This window comes from Salarias fasciatus, chromosome 22 (genome assembly GCF_902148845.1).
Source record: "Salarias fasciatus chromosome 22, fSalaFa1.1, whole genome shotgun sequence".
NCBI classification, from domain to species: Eukaryota; Metazoa; Chordata; class Actinopteri; order Blenniiformes; family Blenniidae; genus Salarias; species Salarias fasciatus.
In genome coordinates this window covers 20,418,258-20,437,969 of record NC_043765.1, presented here as the reverse complement: position 1 = coordinate 20,437,969, position 19,712 = coordinate 20,418,258, and the positions used below count along the sequence as shown (strand labels likewise).

Below are 19,712 nucleotides of genomic sequence, written 5' to 3'. Positions count from 1 at the left end.
ATGTTGAAGAGACACCTACAAAGGGGCAGTACTGTAGTATGAGATTTGAATCCCCAGGAACCCGCACTGGCTGACCATACACTAACTCATCCCCGGAGGTCTGGAGGTCCTCCTTAGGCATCCTTGGTTCTGAGACCCAGCGTGACAGCTGCAGTCAGCCAGTGTGGCCTGGAGAGCGACTTTCATGTAGCGATGAAACCTCTCGCAGATGCAGTTTGCCTGGGGGTGGTCCGATGGAGCTTGACTCCCAAACTCTCTGCCACGGCATTCCGGAGGTCGAAAGTGAACTGTGAAGTGCAGAGGAAACTTTGGCTGGGCTGCTAAGGTAGGCAGCCCATGTTTCAATACAAGCCCAAGCTATGTCAGCTGCAGATGTTGACGTCTGGGGAACGGCCTCAGGCCAGCGTGTGGTTCTGTCCAGGAGGTAGGAGGTAGGTCAAACTGTGTGAATGGGGGAGGGGACCCACCAAGTCGATGTTAGCATGGTCAAACAGTCTCTCAGGAACAGAGAAACACTCCAGGGGAGCCTTGGTGTGTCGGTGCACTTTAGCCTGCTGGCAGGCTACGCATGTAGCTCTGACAACACTTCCCCACCCCCAAAACATCAACTTAAAGTTAATTTGTGCTTCTGAATGATCCTTATTTGTTTTCCCTGTGACGGATATGTGTAGCCATAGTCAGCTGGAATCGATCTGCTCTGGTATCTTCAGCTAGATAAAGCAGTATGTATGTTGTCAGCAGTTTAAGTGACAATAAACTACCTCTGTACTGCCCTCTAGTGGGCAGATGCAGAGTACATCTACATGTTTGTTTTTTTTAACTGTGATGCTGCTGGTTGCAGACACTGTCACACAGAGGACAGTCATGTTTTCAAGTCATTTTTGGGTCATAATGAGCAAGCACATTAGTTTAAAAAAAATAAATCAAACATGAAGGTGAAGGTGCTGGCATCCTTTTCAAGGCTAAAAATGAACATTCATAGCAGCAGCTAAACTAATTAAAATAGCATTGAAGAGTTTTGCCTATTTCCACACTTATAAACCAAGAGATTCATTTAATTCATACTTCTCATCAGCATAATTATAATAGGAAACTAGTAAATCTATGGGAAAACAAAACTACTTACAATCCTAGATTTTTTTCCCAGATGCAGCTGTAAATTCACTTCAAAACAACCTTTATTTATTGCATATTTTATTTTGTTAATTTGATTCATAAGAAAACTGCATTCCATCTGAAACACTGAGGGTTACAATGAAGGAAAGCAATGCATAATCACAGAACGCCTCAAATGAGGTCAGAAAAGGTTTTGTTTTGTTTTTTTTATTTTTTTTTGAACAGAGAGTGTGTCAGTGTGGTCTGAACCCAACGCTGATCATCCCACCTCTGGAAAGCTTAAAAACTAAACAGCAGCAGCAGCTTTAAAACGGCATCCTTGCAGTAGTTCACATCATTTTTACCCTGCAGAGAAGCTACAGTAGATTCCCCAGTGATCACTGGTGTAGCGGCCACAGTCCAGCTTGTCCAGCCCCACGAGGGCCATGTGGTCGGGGGCCAGACGGGGGACTCCCTCCTTATTGGCCGGACGGAAGTAGATCCGGTCGAAGCGGCAGCGGCTGACATAGTTAACGCTCTTGTTGTTGTTGGCCTTCGTGTCCCACGTGTAGCGACAGTGCTCCTGTTTGCCCAGCCGCTCCCATACATCACAAACGGCGGATGGTAGGCCCACTTTGGCCACCTGAAAGAGAACACAGAGCCACACTCCAGCAATCCATGTCACAAACTAAACAACTGTTTAAGTTCCAGTAAAGAGACAAAAACGATCAATATCACTGCTGGATAAAACAGACGGGAAATATTTGTAACTTCACCTCGGTGTCTCTCAGATTTGTGTCCCCGCCAAACACAACAGTAACGTCATCGGGCGCCTCCTGCATCCTCTGCATCACCAGCCGCAGCTGCTTCATGCGCTCCTGTCCGTGAGCCTTACAGCTCTCCAGGTGCGACGTCATCAGGCACAGCTTCTGCCCTCTGAAGCTCACCTGGTTTAACAGGGCAAGAGATACCTGTGAAGTTCACGTTCAGGCGGGACTCTGCAGGAACACAGAGGACGGTGCACAAACCCGAGCTACGAGCAGGTTCCTCATCATCTGAGTGGTGGGATACGAGACCACCTCACTCTCCTCAAACTTGACTCGGGATTTCTTCAGCATCATCCCCGTGAAGTAATTATCCTCACCAGCTGGCCAGAACAGATGAAGATAAAGAAAAAAGGTTCTTAAAACACAACAACATAATAAATAACTATGCAGGTCTTCGTGACAAAGGCCTTCTGAGCATATCGTACCTTCAATGATCAGGTAACTGACGGCTCGTTTCTTCAAGTACTGGACGTAGGGTGGAATGAGCTCCTGCAGAAACACCACATCAGGGGTGTATCTGTACAAAGACAAAAGAGGTGAATTCAAACTGTTAATTTAAAGAAAACATGAAACGATGCCTCCCAAAAAAGTGGAACTCAAGCTTACAAAACTAAGTATGAACACAGTCCTCTGGCTCGCTCTGCCAGGTTGTCTGTATCGAGTCCGTCCACATTCCAGGAGATCAGAGACAGCTTGTCGCTGCCCTCCTCTTCGGTGGGTTTCTGTGCAGGTGTCGGGCTGTCTTCAGTCAGGTCTATGCTGCAAAACATTCAGAGTCTTACTTTTAAACTCGTAAAACTGTGACATGTTTAGATACCACAACAAACGATAGTCTATCGTCTCAGGGTGCTTCGTCGTCAACTATCCTTTACTCCAGTTACTTTAAGTAGACTGGCCCCAGCTGTAAGTGCTTGTGTAACTGGCGACCTGTCAGGGTGTATCCTCGTCAGCCATAGATAGCTGGGCTTGGCTCCAGGACTCTGCACTGCTTAGAAGATGGATGGATTATTTTTTAAGAGTAGATGCAAGTACTACTGTTGAAAATATTCTTACCAGAGACGCCTCCTTTTAATTGCAAATTACTTTATGAGCGTATTGGACTCTGTTGAAGGAAGAAAGTGTGCAAACTCACCAGTCTGTTGGGGCTTTCTCCTCAACCTTTTGTCTCTTAGATTTGGGGCTGGAGTCTCTCTCTTGAACATCCTGCACTTCAAATATATCATCTGTTTCAAATATTTTCTCCATGTCTGCCTCAAAGAATGAGTTCAAAGCTCTCTGAAAGCAAAAGGAATACATATTATTTATTCTTGCCAATAAAAATAAAGACCTTGCTTTCTGAACATTTCATTCTACAGATTCAATCATGTTTATTAGCATTTTTTTTAACCACGTGCTCTGACCGGTGAAAATGAGATGCAGCTGTGTTGAAATGTAAGCCTATCGGTCACTAGATGTATCCCCTGGCATCTGCCCCCTCGGGGGGCATTTAGGCGTCTCACCTCCATCTCCCAGTCGTTCTCAGCCAGGTAGCACTGAGCCACGGCGCTGTCTGTTCCCGCTATCGCTGCGAACTCTGCACACTGCCGAGATCTGCTCTCCTCCACGTTGGAAACAGAAGGCTTGTCCGAGTCCGAGGACGAAGCCATGTTCTCCACAAACCACTCTTAGCTGTTAAAAAAAAGAACTGCCTGATTAAATGCAAAACATTGGTCTGCTCTAGCATGAAGTTGCAGCTAGCGACGTGCAGCAGTGAAATGTGTCCGGGTAGATCTTGTCTTGGAAACGCAGAGGGATGCAACAGGTCTTCTTCTTCTTCTTCTTCTTCTTCTTCTTTAGCTGTTATACGGCAGACGCGGCTATATCAGCGCATTACCGCCACCCTCCTGATAAATGAGTGAATGAACTCTCACAGTTATGGCTCACAAAACTAACAGTGAAAAAACTGTAGCATGCAAGCTACAGGGGGAAATAAATAAATAAATAAATAAATAAATAAATAAAACCTAGATTCTATTCATTAACCCCGTCCTCCTAAGATATTCAAATAAATACTTAACAACTGCATGGTCAGATGACTTGTCTAAAATTTCCTTCACTCTGAAGATCACCTTCTCGTCCTCAACCTTACTTTTAAAAACTCTTCTCTCTCTTTCATAGGTTCTGCATCTAATCAGAACGTGCTCTATGGTTTCTGCTTCATGACACTCATCACATTCTCCAGAGTTGTGTTTCCCCATTAACTGCAGTGTTTTGTTCAGACCCGTGTGTCCTATTCTCAATCTTGTGAATACTACTTCTTCTTTCCTCAACCTTATTCTCTGACGTCCCAAACCAACCTTTGGATTCAAATTATAATAAGCCCTCCCTTTGGACTCTTCATCCCATCTGTCCTGCCACAAATTCCTCATGTGTTTTTTAATTATCGACTTGACCTCCGATTTCGACAGTTTACAATGGATGGAGACAGTACTTCCTCTTAAAGCCCACTTTGCACACTTATCCGCCAGCTCATTCCCATCCAGGCCCACATGAGCTGGAACCCAAACAAATCTGACGTGAGTTCCTAAATTTTGAATAGACTGGAGAAGAACCAATATTTCACCAACAAGTTCACTTCGTTCATTGACATTACCTGATTTAAAGTTTTCTAATGCTGACAACGAATCTGTGCAGATTATTGCTCTGAGTGGTTTAACCTGCTCCACCCATTGTAGTGCCATAATAATTGCTACCAGCTCAGACGTATATACAGATACAAAGTCAGACACTCTTGCAGACACCCTCACATCAAACTCTGGTATTACACATGCCGCAGCAACAGCCCCCGACTCTGGATCTTTTGATCCATCAGTGAATATCTGTAAATATCCATAATAATTATTTATATATCTCATTGCCAATTGGCCACTGTCTCCCTTAAAACGATGCAACAGGTCCAGACCAGTTTTACCTTAAATAATAAATTTTACCTGGTTATTTAGTCTATTTGTCTCACAGGTCTTATTTGTGTGTCTGACTTGTAAACTGTATTTGTATTCAATTAAAACCTGAAAGAAAAACAACGGTTGACTGTTTACATCAAAGTAGTAGATGCTTATTGTGGTGCTGTTTTCGGCAAGTTTTTGTTGTTTTTGTTTGAATTCGGTTTAAATGAATTATTTTTGTTTAAACTTGATGTGATTAATATCAATTGGTTTTATTTGTTTTTGGCGACTCCCAGTAATTGAATAAATCGAATTCAGTTAAATTAAATCGAGCTACTTTAGTTTTCTCATCCTCTGTCTACCACGTTCAGTCTACATTCATCTTTGCTTAAAGACCTTTTATTTTCTAGGATTGATTATATAATACAGTATAAAATATCTAACTGAATAATTTCTTATAAATGTCTCACAAATAAATGTGTCGCTTACATATTTTTTACTCACACAATGTTTAAAAAATATATTCTCAGAAATTACAAACTCGAAAACATAACAAAAAATTAACGGTTTGTATTAAATCCACTTCAAAATGTTACTAAATATACGTCATAAGCTGAAATACTCAAACATTTTTCTTCTTTGATTAAATCTTTAAGTTCCACTTTTATTCTGTTGACTGTTTCACCCGGACGATTAATGAGTCGCAACAGTTTCCGCTGAGAGATAAACACAAGTTTGACATTGGTTCTGTATTCACTGTGGAAAAAAATGTCTGCACTGACTTTAAACTCCCTGAAACAGGTAATGAGGGCCATGTGTGACACCCCAGGCTTCGACCGAGTCCTGAACAAGGTGAGGACTTTACTCCACCGCCGATTTAAACCGGTATTCCTTTTGATTGTGAGCTTTATTCGCCTTCATTCGTGTTGCTGCTGCTCAGGTGGAGCTCCTGTCCGCCGCCCCGGGTAAGGTGGTGTGCGGGATGCGGGTGGAGGAGGAGCACACGAACCGGGGAGGCACGCTTCACGGCGGGCTCACGGCCACCCTGGTGGATGTCATCTCCACCATGGCCATCTTGTACTCTGAGCGGGGGGCTCCGGGAGTAAGTGTGGACATGAACATCACGTGAGTCCAGAGACCCCCCAAACCTTCACAGCAGAGCTGCTCGAGACAAACAGCACTGATATATCTATATTCAGATATTGTACTGCTTGCTATTTAAACATCTATCACTTCATGCATTTTTTACCCACTAAAGTTACTGATATTGGGAAACCAATGCATATACACGTGCATGTTAAATATACTATTAGAGCAGTTTCTCTAATATAGATGTAATTGTTTGAAAAATGGGATAAAAACATCAATTTATGAAATATTGTAATGTTTGGAGATACTGTTTTTGTTTTTTGTGGAAGAACTTTATAATTGAAATATTTTTAATGCACCTGTTCACTCATGGCCTCTTCATTAGGGACACCAGTACAATCTAACAGACAGTTGCAGTATAACGTCTGTCCTTTCAGTAAATGATTCAGTAAGATTTCTGCAGATACTCAGACTTCCACAGTCCAAATGCACACTTGTCTGGTTAATGGGTGATTTAAAAAGTTTGTTTTCGCAGCAATGAAGTGCGTTAACAATTCATTCAACAGACTATTCCCACCTTGACCTTCAGCAATGTTTTCTTCTTCCCCCACATCATAAGATACAGACGACATATTATAAATTCCCCTTTCACAGGTACATGAATGCTGCCAAGAAGGGGGAAGACGTCCTCATCACGGCCCACGTCCTGAAGCAAGGTCGGACTCTGGCGTTCGCCACCGTCGATCTCACCAGCAAAGCCACCGGGAAGCTTATCGCACAAGGAAGACACACCAAACACCTCGGAGGAAGCTGAATCGGGTGGCTGTCTTGTAAACCTGTAGAGCCTGAACACAAAACTCCAAGTAAAGATGTCGGAACAGTGACTGTATATACTTTATAAACCCATCAAACTGGGCTGGGTGCCAAAACTCTGAAGCTCCTGGCTGCTGGTTACTGTGTAACATATTGTTACGTCTTTGGTGTCAGAGAGTCTTGATCTGGCTGTTGTGTCCATGATTCATGCACATGCAATAAAACAAAATGCACACAGACTTCTGCTTTCAGAATTTGCACTGTATTGGGATATGCTCAGCAGTATTGATTTGAGAACCAACAGAAAAAAAAAAACCCAGAAGTTACACGCCTCTTACCCTTTCAACTGAACACAATGAATCAACGAGGAGCAAAAAATTATAACTATGTACTTAATAATTGACAAGCAAGCCTGCAAAACCCAATTTTAATTTGATGAGCATGGCAGCAAATTATATTCATTTTAGTAGGTCAAATTAAAAAAATTTGTTAGCTTCCAGCAACTTTTAGTAGTTATGTTAAACATTAAATCAGTTATTTCAATTTGTCACCAACCCACAATCCCGATAAGAACATAAAATATCAGATCTCAGTAGCTTAAATGAATAGTGCATGAACGGCGAACATGACCTTCAGCATCTAACCAACACGTCCCCACTTCGAGCACAATGCCTTTCAAGTCACTCGAGATTTTAGCGAAAAGGCCTGCCTAGCGTGTTTCAGAGGAAAGCAAATGACACCAAAACATCTTCAAAAGTCCAGCAAAATAACTAAGGCGGTTTATAAGAAGCAATACCTACACCATATGATTTGACAAATACTGTTCGTCTTGTTATCTTTGCCTGTGCGGGTGCGTTAACACCTGCTCACATCTGTCCTTGGTCAAGAGATTGTGTCAAGTTGTTCTCCAAACCCCACTGACGTTACAAACAAGCTTTAACAACCTTTTCTTATGACGGCAAGGATAGAAAACGCATCCATCTGAGAACCACCGTGAAGACCTGTGTATTGTTTGTTCCTGTTTTGATGCAACATAAAGAGTTCCTTCAATGACCGGTGCTGTTGACTGTACGGCTCCAAGAGAACAACCAACCACTCAAAATCAATGTTCGTGCAGGTTCAAATGAACAAACATGGGTGGGTGGGCGGGTGCGGAGCAGGGGGGAATGAGGAGGAAGTAAAACGGAAACAAAAAAAAAAGGCAGAACCAATCCAAAAATGGCAGGGAGAAGAAGGTGGGGCACTGAAGAGCGTGAGGGAAAAAAAAAAAAAAAAAAAGGATGGGAACTGAATCGGCTTCAGGTTGGGGAGGGAAGAGCGAGTAGGGAACAAAAAGGAGATCCAAGCATAAGTTCACATCTTTGACAAGGGGAGAGGGTGGAGATGAGTACATCAATTTGCTTCTGAAGGCTGAGGCAGGAGGGGGTGGGGGAGGGGCTTTTCCCTGTGTGGCTGTGTGGAGCGAGAAGCCTTAATCAGGCATGTAAGGGCGAAGGTGATCCTCGATGTCTCCCACACCCCAGCAGGTCAGCTGGTCCTGCGGCAAGTACAGGCAGAGGCTGCACAACTTGAAAACTGTGGCCTTGGTTTTAGGAGTCTGCAAATTTGACAAAGACAAAGAACTGATTATGTATTGAAAACAGTTTTTTTTTCCTTCTTTGAATCTCATCAGAATTAGAATACTGTTTAAACTGGCAAACTGACCTGTAAGTGCTGTCTATCCATGAAGAGGAATACAGACTGAGTTGGGTTGTTCATGACCATTCCAGCCTTGTCTTTACGACCCAAAGCGTGCAAGCACTGCTTCTCATAGTCGCCGTGATGAAATTCAAACTTGGCCTGTCGATAAAAACACACAGTTTAAGCCTCAAAATCCAGTTTCTGAGTTAGGCTCATTGATCGGTTCATTTGGTTTGATTTGTGATACAAGTAAGTCACGTCTCCTGCCTCGATCTTTAATGGTGTACGCGAAGCGTCACATGGTGATGTTGCACAACGGACACACTCTCTGACAGAGGGAAGTCATCTATCGTACATAGACTTTGATCGGATCATAAACGAGGGTTAAACCACCTCGTCCAATTCCGATCGGATGGGGTTGATCTAATCAGACGAGCTTACATGACACTATGCAACTGAATCGACATTTACTTGTGAAGCAATGCTGTGAAAAATTTCAACCATTGTATTTTCTTTCGTTAAAAAATTTGGATGATGACAGAAACTAATAGCTGCAATCTGTAACTCAAACCTGAATATAAAGAAATGAGGTGTAGAGTGCTGACCTGAACAGGCCTAAAGGGTTCATCATCGGCCCCCTTCCATCTGGAGAACAGCAGACAGACAATCTTCTCAATGTCATTGCGTGGCCAGAGGATAAAATCCATTTCCTGTGTGCAGCCTATCACATCCTGTGATGATACGGAGAATAGAAAAAGCAAAACATCAACACGGTCAAATGTTTTCTTCTCGAACTTGGCACACTTCCGGATGGTTTCCGGGCTTACCCTTCGCATTGACTGGTATCGGGGGGCGTGCAGTTGCACAACGTCTTTTTGCAGGAGTTCTATCGAACTCTCCAGAGAGTAGCTGGAATCGCGCACACCACGCAGGATGTTTTCTTCATAGTTGTTGGTCATCACTGGCACCACTTCAGCTACCTCAAAAAGTGCTGACTTCTTCTTCTGTAACGACAGAGGAGGAGGAGGAGGACCGTTACACACATTCAAGACTCAGTAAAAGGACGACAAATCAAAAGATCTCACAGAGATGGATGTAACAAGGGCTGACAAACCTTTTCTTTGAAAACGAAGGCGATATAAATCTTGAAGTCAAACTGATCTGCCAAAGATTCCCTTTTCTTCCGAAGTTGAGCTCGAAGTCGGTTTCGCGTTTGATTTCTTCGTGAAGTTGGGTCCCCCATGGTTAGATTTTTTTTTTTTGACGGTAGCTCTCCTCCTGTGCACTTTGTTTTGTCTACACTTTCTACTTTTGTGTTTATACGTTGGATTAAAAAAATGGAGATAGCTATCCTTAACTGCAGATACAATGCATCCAAACTCTAAAGCTCGACCTAACTATGAACTGAAAAGGTCAACAAATCAGAAACAAAACTAAGTCATTTCACTTTTTTTTGTTTTGGTAAAGGGCAGTGTTGAGGAGGGGAATGATCAATAAGCTAAGACTACATCTCCTTTGATACTTGATCAGAAATCCATGTTTTAAGACATGTCTTTCAAGCCAAATTTGCAATTTTTTTTTTCAACCTGCCATAGACAAAAGGAAGAACAACAGATTTAAATGGAACAGCAACTCAAATTGGACTAACTTCTCCTCTGCGAGATGGTACTGGAAATCAACAGAGACGGCTGCCACTACAGAAACCCATACTGGTAGTATTTATTTTTGCTAGTGACACTGTGGACTACAGCAAGCGGACACACTCCTCTACTATATGGGCCATTTCAAAGTCCCACATCCATGGCTGATTCTCTGCAGACTGCTGTTACGTGCGTGTTACAGACGGACTGGGGATACAGACGAACATGGCAGGTAAATACAGATGCCAGGAGATGTTGGCACTGGGTAACATCGAAGGCTACTGCGAAAGTAACTTGACATTTTTTTGTGTGGGTTTTTTTTTTATGCCTGCCACTCATTCGGCGGTGCCACTGCTGGTAGTCATGATGTGGGCGTATTTTTAGCACACTAGCTAAGTGAGCTAGCAGGCTAACCTAGGCATTCACTTCAGACACTAACTAGTAGTGGACCGACGGTGTAGCTACATCTTATCTCCTGACTGATTGGCTTAATGGAGGCCTGTGTGTGGTGTCCTGGCTAGCGTACAGTCATCTTTCCACGCGTTTACATCTTCTCTGTGCGCTCAGAGTGACTGCCGGTGCGGAGAGGCCGCCGGAGAGCCGCGGGCGTCCCGGACTAGCTGTTTCTGCTCGAGCTCAGCATGTTTTTCTCTCTCTCTCTCTTAGCTGGATAATTTGCGTCTCAACAACTTCATCGATAAATTAAGAAATCAACAGCCAACCGACAGGATAAGACGCTGAGAGGCGAAATAAGCGCTAGCTAAAACAGGATGTCGCCCCCTCTTTCACCACGTCTGAAGTTTGGAGGTGTTTGTTTTCCTTCTCTTCTTTTCTTCAGTCGTCACAGTCTCCGGCTCGCCCTGCTGCATGCCATGTCAAGATAAATCGACAATCCAGCTGGAATCCTCCGTTCTTGCAGTCGACATGTGGCGTGTTCTCTCTCCCGGCGGGCCCATATTTAACGACGTGTCGTCCAACGTTTTTCCCGTTCGGTTTCTTTGTGTGCGCCGTGTGTGTATGTGCGTGTGTGTGTGTGTGTTTTTGGGTAGCTAATAATGGCACGAAGAAGCTCGACGGTCCACAGCCTCCCCAAAATGGCTGCAACGAGCGACTACAAAGATGTGACGTATGAGGGTCACGTGACGGCTCCAGGAAAAAAAAAAACAACAGACTGGACAATAAAAATATAATACGTTTGGTTTATGTATAAAATTAAACATTATTATTATTATTATTATTATTATTATTATTATTATTATTATTATTATTATTATTATTATTATATCACCACTCTATCACTGGTCAAACGCAGAGAGACAGACAACCACACACACATTCACACCCTGTCATATTAAACTTGCATGAATGTTTGTGGACAGCGGGAGGAAAGCAGATGATCTGCGGAAAATCTCATGGATGAGACATCCTGGTCGAAGTCCAGGAACATGAAATTCTGTGGAAACAATCGTTTAGAATCATTTCTATGTTATCTGAGTCACACACTACAAAGTAATATTTATTTATATATAAAAAAAAAAAAAGCCATAACCTTTCCGAACATTATGTAAAAGAAGGCGCTCTGTGTCGTCTGTTGTTTGGGTTCAATCTTGTCTTTAAAACATTTCTGAACCGAAATGACGAGCATGACGAAGCTCCCGCTGTGCGCATGCGCACAACATATCTGGTTTCCGGTGCGTGCAGGAGGTGTCAGAGGCGTCCACCTGTGAGTTCAACTACCTTATTTTTGTCTTTAACGTAAAATAGCGGCGCTTAGTTTCGACTTTACAGCCGACAGATTGTCCCGTTTGTTGCAGACACAGGAAGTAGCTGTCAGTTGAGGAGAGTCGCGTGCACATCAGCTGGACACGTATCTGCAGCGTAACACGAAGTTTCAATGGAGCCCTGCTTTTGTCCCAGATCCCGCACAGTTCTGCAATCTGCATTAACTAAATTTGTTTAACTGCGTATTAAGGGCAAATGTTTGTGTGAATACTTTGTGAGTGTGTAACTCGAAAGAATCAGCCAACCATAAATATGAAAGGCAGTGCATCTTTCTGTTAAGTCTAAACAAATTGTTGACCATAGTTATGTCCCATGTATGTTCATGTATCTGTGATAATATAAAAATTAACTTGTATAGATTGAGGATCGTATTTTTCAAGGTGGAATAGTCAGGGGTGAAAGTAAGATAAGATTCTTGCAGGAACTGTGCAACTCAAAAACATGTTTTAGTTTACGCGCAAAGCGTGCGAGCGTCGTACAAAACAGATATTGATAAAGCCTGCTTTTTTGACTTCCTTGAAAGCATAATGTCTTCTTTTTAACTGTTTTAATTTTATTTTGAATGTGTAAATACAATACATATCGTGTTGCCTCTTCATGATGGAGGCAACAGTTGATGAGGACTGTTGCCCTGCTGCTCAACCAAGACTTTTGTTATTGTAACAACAAGTATATACCGGGTGCATGTTGCTCACACCAAATAATGTCCGCACAGAGGCCAGGTCACTCTCACACCGACACTCACTGTTGGTCCAACATAACGTAAATGAAACTTAACTTAAAAAGACCGGAAAAACTGCATCAACACATAGAAAAACAATAACTTAACACACCTACAACAAAACGAAGTACATTTTAACAAATTTTAACACAAAATACATCTTGAAACGGCCCGAACAATCCCCTCCCATGATGCTTTGCGGCACCAAACAGTATGGCGCAACAATAATATTTATATATATATATATACACATGTTGTTTTTAGTTAAAATTTTTGACCTGTCCTGGTTGTATCTTGAGACGGGGACGGGGGGGAGTGTCCTTACATCACCTAGGCAACCAGCCATCCAATGAAAAGAACGCATTGAGTTTACCTCACTTCCACATGTGCTTGTTTGTGGAAGGAGTGATGCTGCTCGCATGACAGAGAGATGGAGAATATTTTACGATGCGTGAATCCTCACAATTTATTACTTGTGGATTTATATATTTTTTTATTTTGCAAAAATGAATTCCCTGTTGTCTGCTAAAAACACACAACAGTGGACATTGGATTAACGTTACGCTACAGCGAGTGACTGCCGCTACAAGCTGCAACCTGTCATGGTAAGCGAGTGCTCCAGTGGTCGTCAGGCGTATTAACCTTGTTCAACACGTCACAGAAGATGTAGTCTGGAAATGAGTTTTATGTATTCATCAATTTTACAGTTATTTCGGTAAAATTTGCTTGGAAAAAAAAGGGCTCGCTTTGTATGCATGAGGGAAAGTTGCTTTTCAGAGGCGTTCCGGGGCGTTCCTGTAGAAGAGGCCAGTATATTTCTTACCGGCACGGCGTTCCGGTGCGTTCCGGCTTACTTTCACCTATGGGAATAGTTCATATTTTAAGAGTGTCAAAAACAATTGAATAAGTTTATAAAAAGAGAATGTGTTCATGTGATGTTTACTCATCCTAAGATTGTCAGTCTGATGGATTTTAGGTTTTCCCTGTAATGATGTCCTTTGACTCTTTTCACACACATCTCCCTGAAAACCTACACTTCAGATCTGCTATTAGTTCTGCAAAACCTATTAACTTCTTCATGCGAAACATGCTTGTGCGGCACTTTAAACCACTTGTCTGTACACACTGAGGAGTTCCTCATCCAGCAGCAGTCAGCAGGTTTGCAGGAGGGTGTGGTTTTATCCTCCTATAAGACAGTGCAGAGTCCGATGCAGCCTCACACCAGCTGTCCCCCTTTCAGCCCTCAGATCCTGTCTCCAGCAACCATGGCTCACCTGCCAAAGCTTTTCGATTATGTCGATAAACACCAGGATCTGTATGTGCAGGTAAGAGAGATTTTTCATTCATTCAAGCTTTTATTTCATAAAGCAATCAATCAATTAGTGGAGCTCATTCATTTTAACTGGACCTGAAGCATGTGCCAGACCTGAGGACGTCAATTTGATATTCACTTTAGTTGTAGATCATTTGTGCTCTGAAGACCCGAGGCTTTAAGCAGCGGTCATGTTGCTCTACGAAGGATTGTTCGAGCAGGATCTGTGAGTGAACTGAGCTGTTGTGATTTTGCAGCGCCTTGCAGACTGGGTGGGTGTCCAGAGCGTGTCTGCCTGGCCCGAGAAGCGCGGGGAGATCAAGAAGATGATGGAGATGGCAGCTGAGGACATCAAGAGGCTGGGCGGTACCGTGGAGCTGGTGGACATCGGCAAACAGAAGGTGAGGGCGTGTGTGTGTGAAGTTTGTGGTACTACTCATGTGCTTTTTGGATTACAGATTGCATTTCCTTTCAACAGCTTCCCTCTGGAGAGGAGATCCCCCTGCCTCCGATTGTTCTGGGCCAGTTGGGATCCGATCCGGGAAAGAAGACAGTTTGTATTTACGGTCACCTCGATGTCCAGCCAGCGAGCATCGACGACGGCTGGGACACAGATCCATTCACTCTGGTGGAAAAAGACGGTGAGACCGGAATGCCTTCGCTTTCTCATTGGATCAGTTTGGAACCAAAATACATGTGATCCAAATTTAGCCAGTTCCAAACAAAAGAGGAAGTGAAAGTATTGTAGAATGCCAGGAATGCAGTTTGGGTGTACAAGATGAGATTCCATGTCGCTATTTAAAGGCTTTTATTCTCTGTGTTCAGGTAATAGATACACCCCATTTTTTACCGGCTTGGCAAACTTATGGTTTCAGATCTCCCTGGAAAAAAAAATGAAGAAAGGATTATGTGACCCTGTCACTGACGCTAACATTAAACAGTCTCACTATTATTACTTCCATCAAAGAGGCCTTTATTGCCAAGTAGCAGCGTATTTAGAGCACATTTAAATGCTCTTTGAGCTTTTATCAGTTCTGCTCTTGTGATCATATCACAATTTGCTGCATATCTCCAAAGTCCAGCGGAGTCGTCTTATCTGCAAACCTCTCAGGTCACTGCAGGATGAACCCAAACTCATTCTGCTTTTAAAGGGAAAACTGGCTCAAATGAGACATTTTATTTAGTAATTGTATTACATGTTTTTGTTTTACTTCAAACATCTGTTATATATTCAAATCCCCCGCTTTCCCATCAAAGTTAAAGTGATGCATCTGCAGCTTCATAGACAGACTTTGTTGCTCATAAAATCCTATAAAAGTTGTGAATTCTGTAACGTGTGCCAGCCCAGCTGAACCGTTCAGCCTCTTTATTTCCCCTCTGATGTATCTGACAGAGAAGCTCTTCAGATGAATGATTTATAGATTTGTTGAGTCACATCTTTTGGTGACACAGTTTCTATGTCAGCCCTCATCTGCAGATTTTAGCTTCCTCTGTTTTTGCGGGACGGATTTAAGCTGCAGACACTCGTAACGTGTCGATCATCAGCTGATTGAAACCCCCGCCGCCACTTCCCCGTTTCCTTGCTGCCTGGTCATCTTTCTTAGTGCTTGTGTCATATTGTACAAGACACATTCAGGGCTGCCCTCGACCTTTGACCCAATTTCTTTGCTCTTATTGACAGTTTTTACAATGAAAATGAACCAAGTGGTTCACTGGTTTAACTTCTCATTTGTAGGTAAGCTCTACGGTCGAGGATCTACTGATGACAAGGGTCCAGTGTTGGCCTGGTTCAACTGCATCGAAGCCCATCAGAAGATCTGTCAGGTACTGAAATCACCACATTTAGTAGTGTGTGTGTCAGGATGGGACATTTGAAAAAAAAAACTTGCATTAAAGTTTAGTTTGTTTGGCAAAACTTTACTGATCTCAATTGTTCACATGAATGCAGATAAGGTCAGGAGCTCTAGTGGTGCTTTCGGTTTCTCTGTCCTCTTTTAAAATCTGATCAGATATTTGTCAGCTTCTTTTGTGGCCAAAACAAACCACAATAAATACTGAGCGCTCCATCTTTTTGACTCATGTTTTTCTGTGACACTATCAAGATCATAGTTTGAAAACACATGAAAGATGACTGTTTAATTTTTTTTTTTTTTGTTGAACTGACTTTGAAAAATGTGGATATATTGAATCAATATGAAATAATTAGGAATGTGATGGTTGAAGTTAGAGGCTGGTTTTCACTGATTTGCTCATTTCTTATGAGTAGAAGTGCCAGCAGTGCTAACCCTGGTCAAAGGTGGTGGAGTGAAATGCTTGAGCTTATCCAGCCTCCACGTAATGATTACACTGAAACAAGTCACCAATGTGTTGTTTTCAATCCCCCACAGATTTACAGAATTTTGCAAAGGGGAAACTGGAAAAAGTAATATTTCTGATAACTGGGAGCCACAATTTTGTATTATTATTTTCACAGAAGGAAGAAACTTAAAGTACTGTAGTGAGAACTGTTTGATCACCGCTGGAAGAATATATAAATTGTTTATAAACCCTGAACGTTTCCCAGATTTTCAACTCGACTACATTTCATCTTGCTGGTATGGTTTAAATCCCTCTACATGTTACAGGAACTTCCCATCAACATCAAATTCTGCTTCGAGGGGATGGAGGAATCGGGATCTGAGGGCCTGGACGACCTGGTGTTTGCCAGAAAGGACACCTTCTTGAAAGACGTCGACTACGTCTGCATCTCCGACAACTACTGGCTGGGCAAGACCAAACCCTGCATCACCTACGGCTTGAGAGGAATCTGCTACTTCTTCATTGAGGTGCATTAGATACGTATTTCAGATCTTTTATGTCAAAATGAAATCTCTTTCTTTTGAATTGCTGTGTTTCATAATGGCACAAATCCACCTCTGCCTTCTGCCGACTTTAGATTTGACGTGTTTTATCCTGAAACACACAGGTGGAGTGTGGCGAGAAGGACCTGCACTCCGGCGTGTTTGGAGGCTCGGTTCATGAAGCCATGACTGACCTCATTGCACTTATGGGCAAGTAAAGCTCAGGATTGAGCTGTTTTTCAACCCATTTGAGTGGAGTTTCATCAGAGAACTGTTTTGTCTTTTATTGATACGGTTTAGAGTTTTGATCTCACGGTGGTTGCTGCGTCCCACACAGGATCTCTGGTGGACAAGCGGGGAAGGATTTTGGTTCCTGGGATCCTGGACAGCGTGGCCCCTCTGACCGAGGATGAGAAGAAGCAGTACGAGAATATCGAGTTCGACCTGCACGAGTACCGCAAAGATGTGGGAGTCGGGAAGCTGCTGCACGACACCAAGGCAAGATGAAGATGTCCAGAATCTGTTGTGTCGCTCTGGCTGTTGGGTCCAGTTTGAGAGCGCGGCGCTCGGTCTTTGTTCGCTGCAGGAGCTGATCCTCATGCACCGCTGGAGGTACCCGTCTCTGTCTCTTCATGGGATCGAGGGGGCTTTCGCCGAAGCAGGAGCGAAGACCGTCATCCCCCGCAAGGTCATTGGCAAGTTCTCCATCCGCCTTGTGCCTGACATGGATCCCAAAGTTGTGGAGAAGCAGGTGAGCGTCCGATTTATTGCTTCCACCTGAACACGGGGGCTGGCGGTGGAGGAGGGAGGCGCGTCGTTACATGCCTTATTTTTCTTGCATGTTGAGGCAGGTCTGGCTTTGTCAGTGTGTTCCAGAGAATTTTTTACAAGCGGCTTACATTTCAGCTGCGAATGGATTAATGTAAAGCATGTTGAGACCAATCAAGCTGTGAAAAGTGCATCATAAGTAAAATCCACTGATGATTGTTTAACCTCAGCAGTTCCCTGAGAGCGATTGCTAATCACTTTCTTGTTTTTTGTGTTTTTGCCATTATCAAGGTCATTGACCATCTGCAGAGTAAGTTCAATGAGCTGGGGAGCCCCAATAAGATGAAAGTGGATATGGGCCACGGGGCCAAAGCCTGGGTCTCCGACTTCAACCACCCGCACTACATGGCTGGCCGGAAGGCCATGAAAACAGGTGTGGAAGAAGCTGACATCCTTTTTCACACTTCACTTTCTTTATACCCCGACTAACCGTTGTTCTGGATCCCTCCTCCTCCTCTTCCTCGCTGTGCTGCAGTCTTCGGCGTGGAGCCTGACCTGACCCGTGAGGGCGGCAGCATCCCGGTCACCCTGACCTTCCAGGAGGCCACCGGCCGGAACGTCATGCTGCTGCCCGTGGGCTCCTCCGATGACGGAGCTCACTCTCAGAACGAGAAGATCAACAGGTCTCAAGCATTAAAAACACATATTTGGATCATTCACAGCAAATATCGGATGGGGAAAAAAGAACATTTTGTAACTATCATGCTTTGTGGATTACTCACATAATTGCATTTCTCCATTTACAGATCCAACTACATCCAGGGAACCAAGATGCTGGGAGCATACTTCCACGAGGTTTCCCAGTTGAAATGAAGCGACGGTGTCACAACATGAGAAAGTATTAAATATTTGTGCATCTTCAGTATGGGGGCCATGAATGGTGTGGTATCATGAAACATCAGCACTTTTATAAACTTCTCAAATAATAAAGGTCTTGGTTTTTGATATTTTCTTCTCTTTATTTGATGAATGATTGAATCGACTGCCCACACATTAAACCACCTCGACAGTCTCTCCGGACCAAACACTGATCCAGGAAGATTATTGATAACATGAGCAAAGCAACAAATTAAATGACTTAAATTAAAATGGAATCTTTTGGGCCACCCCGGAATGGAACTTCAGCCTGGGATGAACAGATTCCAGTCAGAGCCTTGACAAATATATATCACAGAATGATATACAACCACAACATTTACAATACATAAGTTTATTTTTTAGTTTTGCATCACAATGCAAAACATATTTTTGCAAGATAGACTGGACAAAGTTACAGAGGAACCACAACTGAGGAACAAATGCCTGGAAATATTCCAGAATTGGTCGTTTCATGTCCCAGCCTTGAAATTACAAATAATCCATGTAAACAAAATTTAAATAAAATGAAAGTTGCTTGAAAATGTTTTTAAAATACAAAGTATGTCTGGCTTACTGCTGAAATGCCTTTTCGCTCTTGTCCCACACTATTCGATTACCAAACTGAATCTTAATACAGCAGTATTGTATCAAAGTAATCTTTTTTCTAATGTTTTATTTTGCTCAGAGGTATCTGTCGTGATTGTGGAACTGTTTTTTTTTTTTTTTTTTTAAATCAGTGTAATATTCTTGGCGGAGCCAAACGTGTTCAGCAGGCTTTCTTCAGCCCTGCAAAGAGCCTTTAAGTTTAGTGCATTAAAGAAAGTCTTGGATCCTTAATGCCCTCCTCCTTCCTCTGAACATACCAGACAGGTTTACTTGCTTCGATCTCAGGTCTTTTGAAAAACACAAAGTTAAAAGTGTCATTCTATATATCAGTAGTGTGGAGTTGGATTTAACATTGTCTTGAGGCTTCAGACACAACTTTTGAGATATAGCTACAGATCTATCTTTTTCCTTATTTCCAAAGATCTCTTACACGCATTTACAGAGTGGATGATCTGACTTTTAGCAAAAAGGCTTGGATGCCGAAGTGGAGATTAAATTAATCTCTTTTACAAAATTCTGCATCAAGAGGTCAAATTGAGACGTGTACACTGAGACAAAGACGCCACAGCGCCCTCTGTGGGGACAACCTGGGAAGGTTTGATCGTGGAGCTGTAATTCTTATATGAAAAGTAGTTTTGCAATACATGATGTAATTGTAGACAGATTTAAAAACGTTGAGACCAACTTAAAAAAAACT

The 19,712-nt window shown here is 42.8% G+C and overlaps 4 protein-coding genes across 5 annotated transcripts; 2 read left to right on the top strand and 2 right to left on the bottom strand.

The window, feature by feature from the left end:
* Positions 1 to 1,189: 1,189 nt before the first annotated feature.
* tdp2b (tyrosyl-DNA phosphodiesterase 2b) lies at positions 1,190 to 4,324 on the bottom strand. The gene is made up of 7 exons (XM_030121279.1): positions 3,422 to 4,324; positions 3,055 to 3,197; positions 2,529 to 2,681; positions 2,348 to 2,439; positions 2,124 to 2,242; positions 1,872 to 2,042; positions 1,190 to 1,738 (listed from the first exon to the last, which is right to left on the bottom strand). The coding sequence occupies exons 1-7, from the start codon at positions 3,566 to 3,568 to the stop codon at positions 1,457 to 1,459; spliced, it is 1,107 nt and encodes a 368-aa protein (XP_029977139.1). The 5' UTR covers positions 3,569 to 4,324; the 3' UTR covers positions 1,190 to 1,456.
* Positions 4,325 to 5,553: 1,229 nt separating this feature from the next.
* acot13 (acyl-CoA thioesterase 13) lies at positions 5,554 to 7,445 on the top strand. The gene is made up of 3 exons (XM_030120456.1): positions 5,554 to 5,698; positions 5,787 to 5,971; positions 6,590 to 7,445. Exons 1-3 carry the CDS (start codon positions 5,615 to 5,617, stop codon positions 6,747 to 6,749), a joined length of 429 nt encoding a protein of 142 aa, XP_029976316.1. The 5' UTR covers positions 5,554 to 5,614; the 3' UTR covers positions 6,750 to 7,445.
* On the bottom strand, positions 7,160 to 11,181 carry c22h6orf62 (chromosome 22 C6orf62 homolog). Its single transcript, XM_030120454.1, has 5 exons — positions 9,543 to 11,181; positions 9,256 to 9,432; positions 9,034 to 9,159; positions 8,453 to 8,587; positions 7,160 to 8,345 (listed from the first exon to the last, which is right to left on the bottom strand). The coding sequence occupies exons 1-5, from the start codon at positions 9,669 to 9,671 to the stop codon at positions 8,220 to 8,222; spliced, it is 693 nt and encodes a 230-aa protein (XP_029976314.1). The 5' UTR covers positions 9,672 to 11,181; the 3' UTR covers positions 7,160 to 8,219.
* A 571-nt stretch (positions 11,182 to 11,752) lies between these two features.
* On the top strand, positions 11,753 to 18,426 carry cndp2 (carnosine dipeptidase 2). Of its 2 annotated transcripts, XM_030121170.1 has the most exons (12): positions 11,753 to 11,791; positions 13,812 to 13,896; positions 14,141 to 14,284; positions 14,362 to 14,524; positions 15,619 to 15,707; positions 16,508 to 16,708; positions 16,849 to 16,933; positions 17,061 to 17,221; positions 17,310 to 17,474; positions 17,783 to 17,924; positions 18,027 to 18,174; positions 18,298 to 18,364. In XM_030121170.1, exons 2-12 carry the CDS (start codon positions 13,837 to 13,839, stop codon positions 18,362 to 18,364), a joined length of 1,425 nt encoding a protein of 474 aa, XP_029977030.1. In that variant the 5' UTR covers positions 11,753 to 11,791; positions 13,812 to 13,836. The 2 variants fall into 2 exon arrangements, with proteins under 2 accessions (XP_029977030.1, XP_029977031.1); XM_030121171.1 differs by lacking the exon at positions 11,753 to 11,791 and having other exon boundaries at positions 13,837 to 13,896; positions 18,298 to 18,426.
* Positions 18,427 to 19,712: the final 1,286 nt, after the last annotated feature.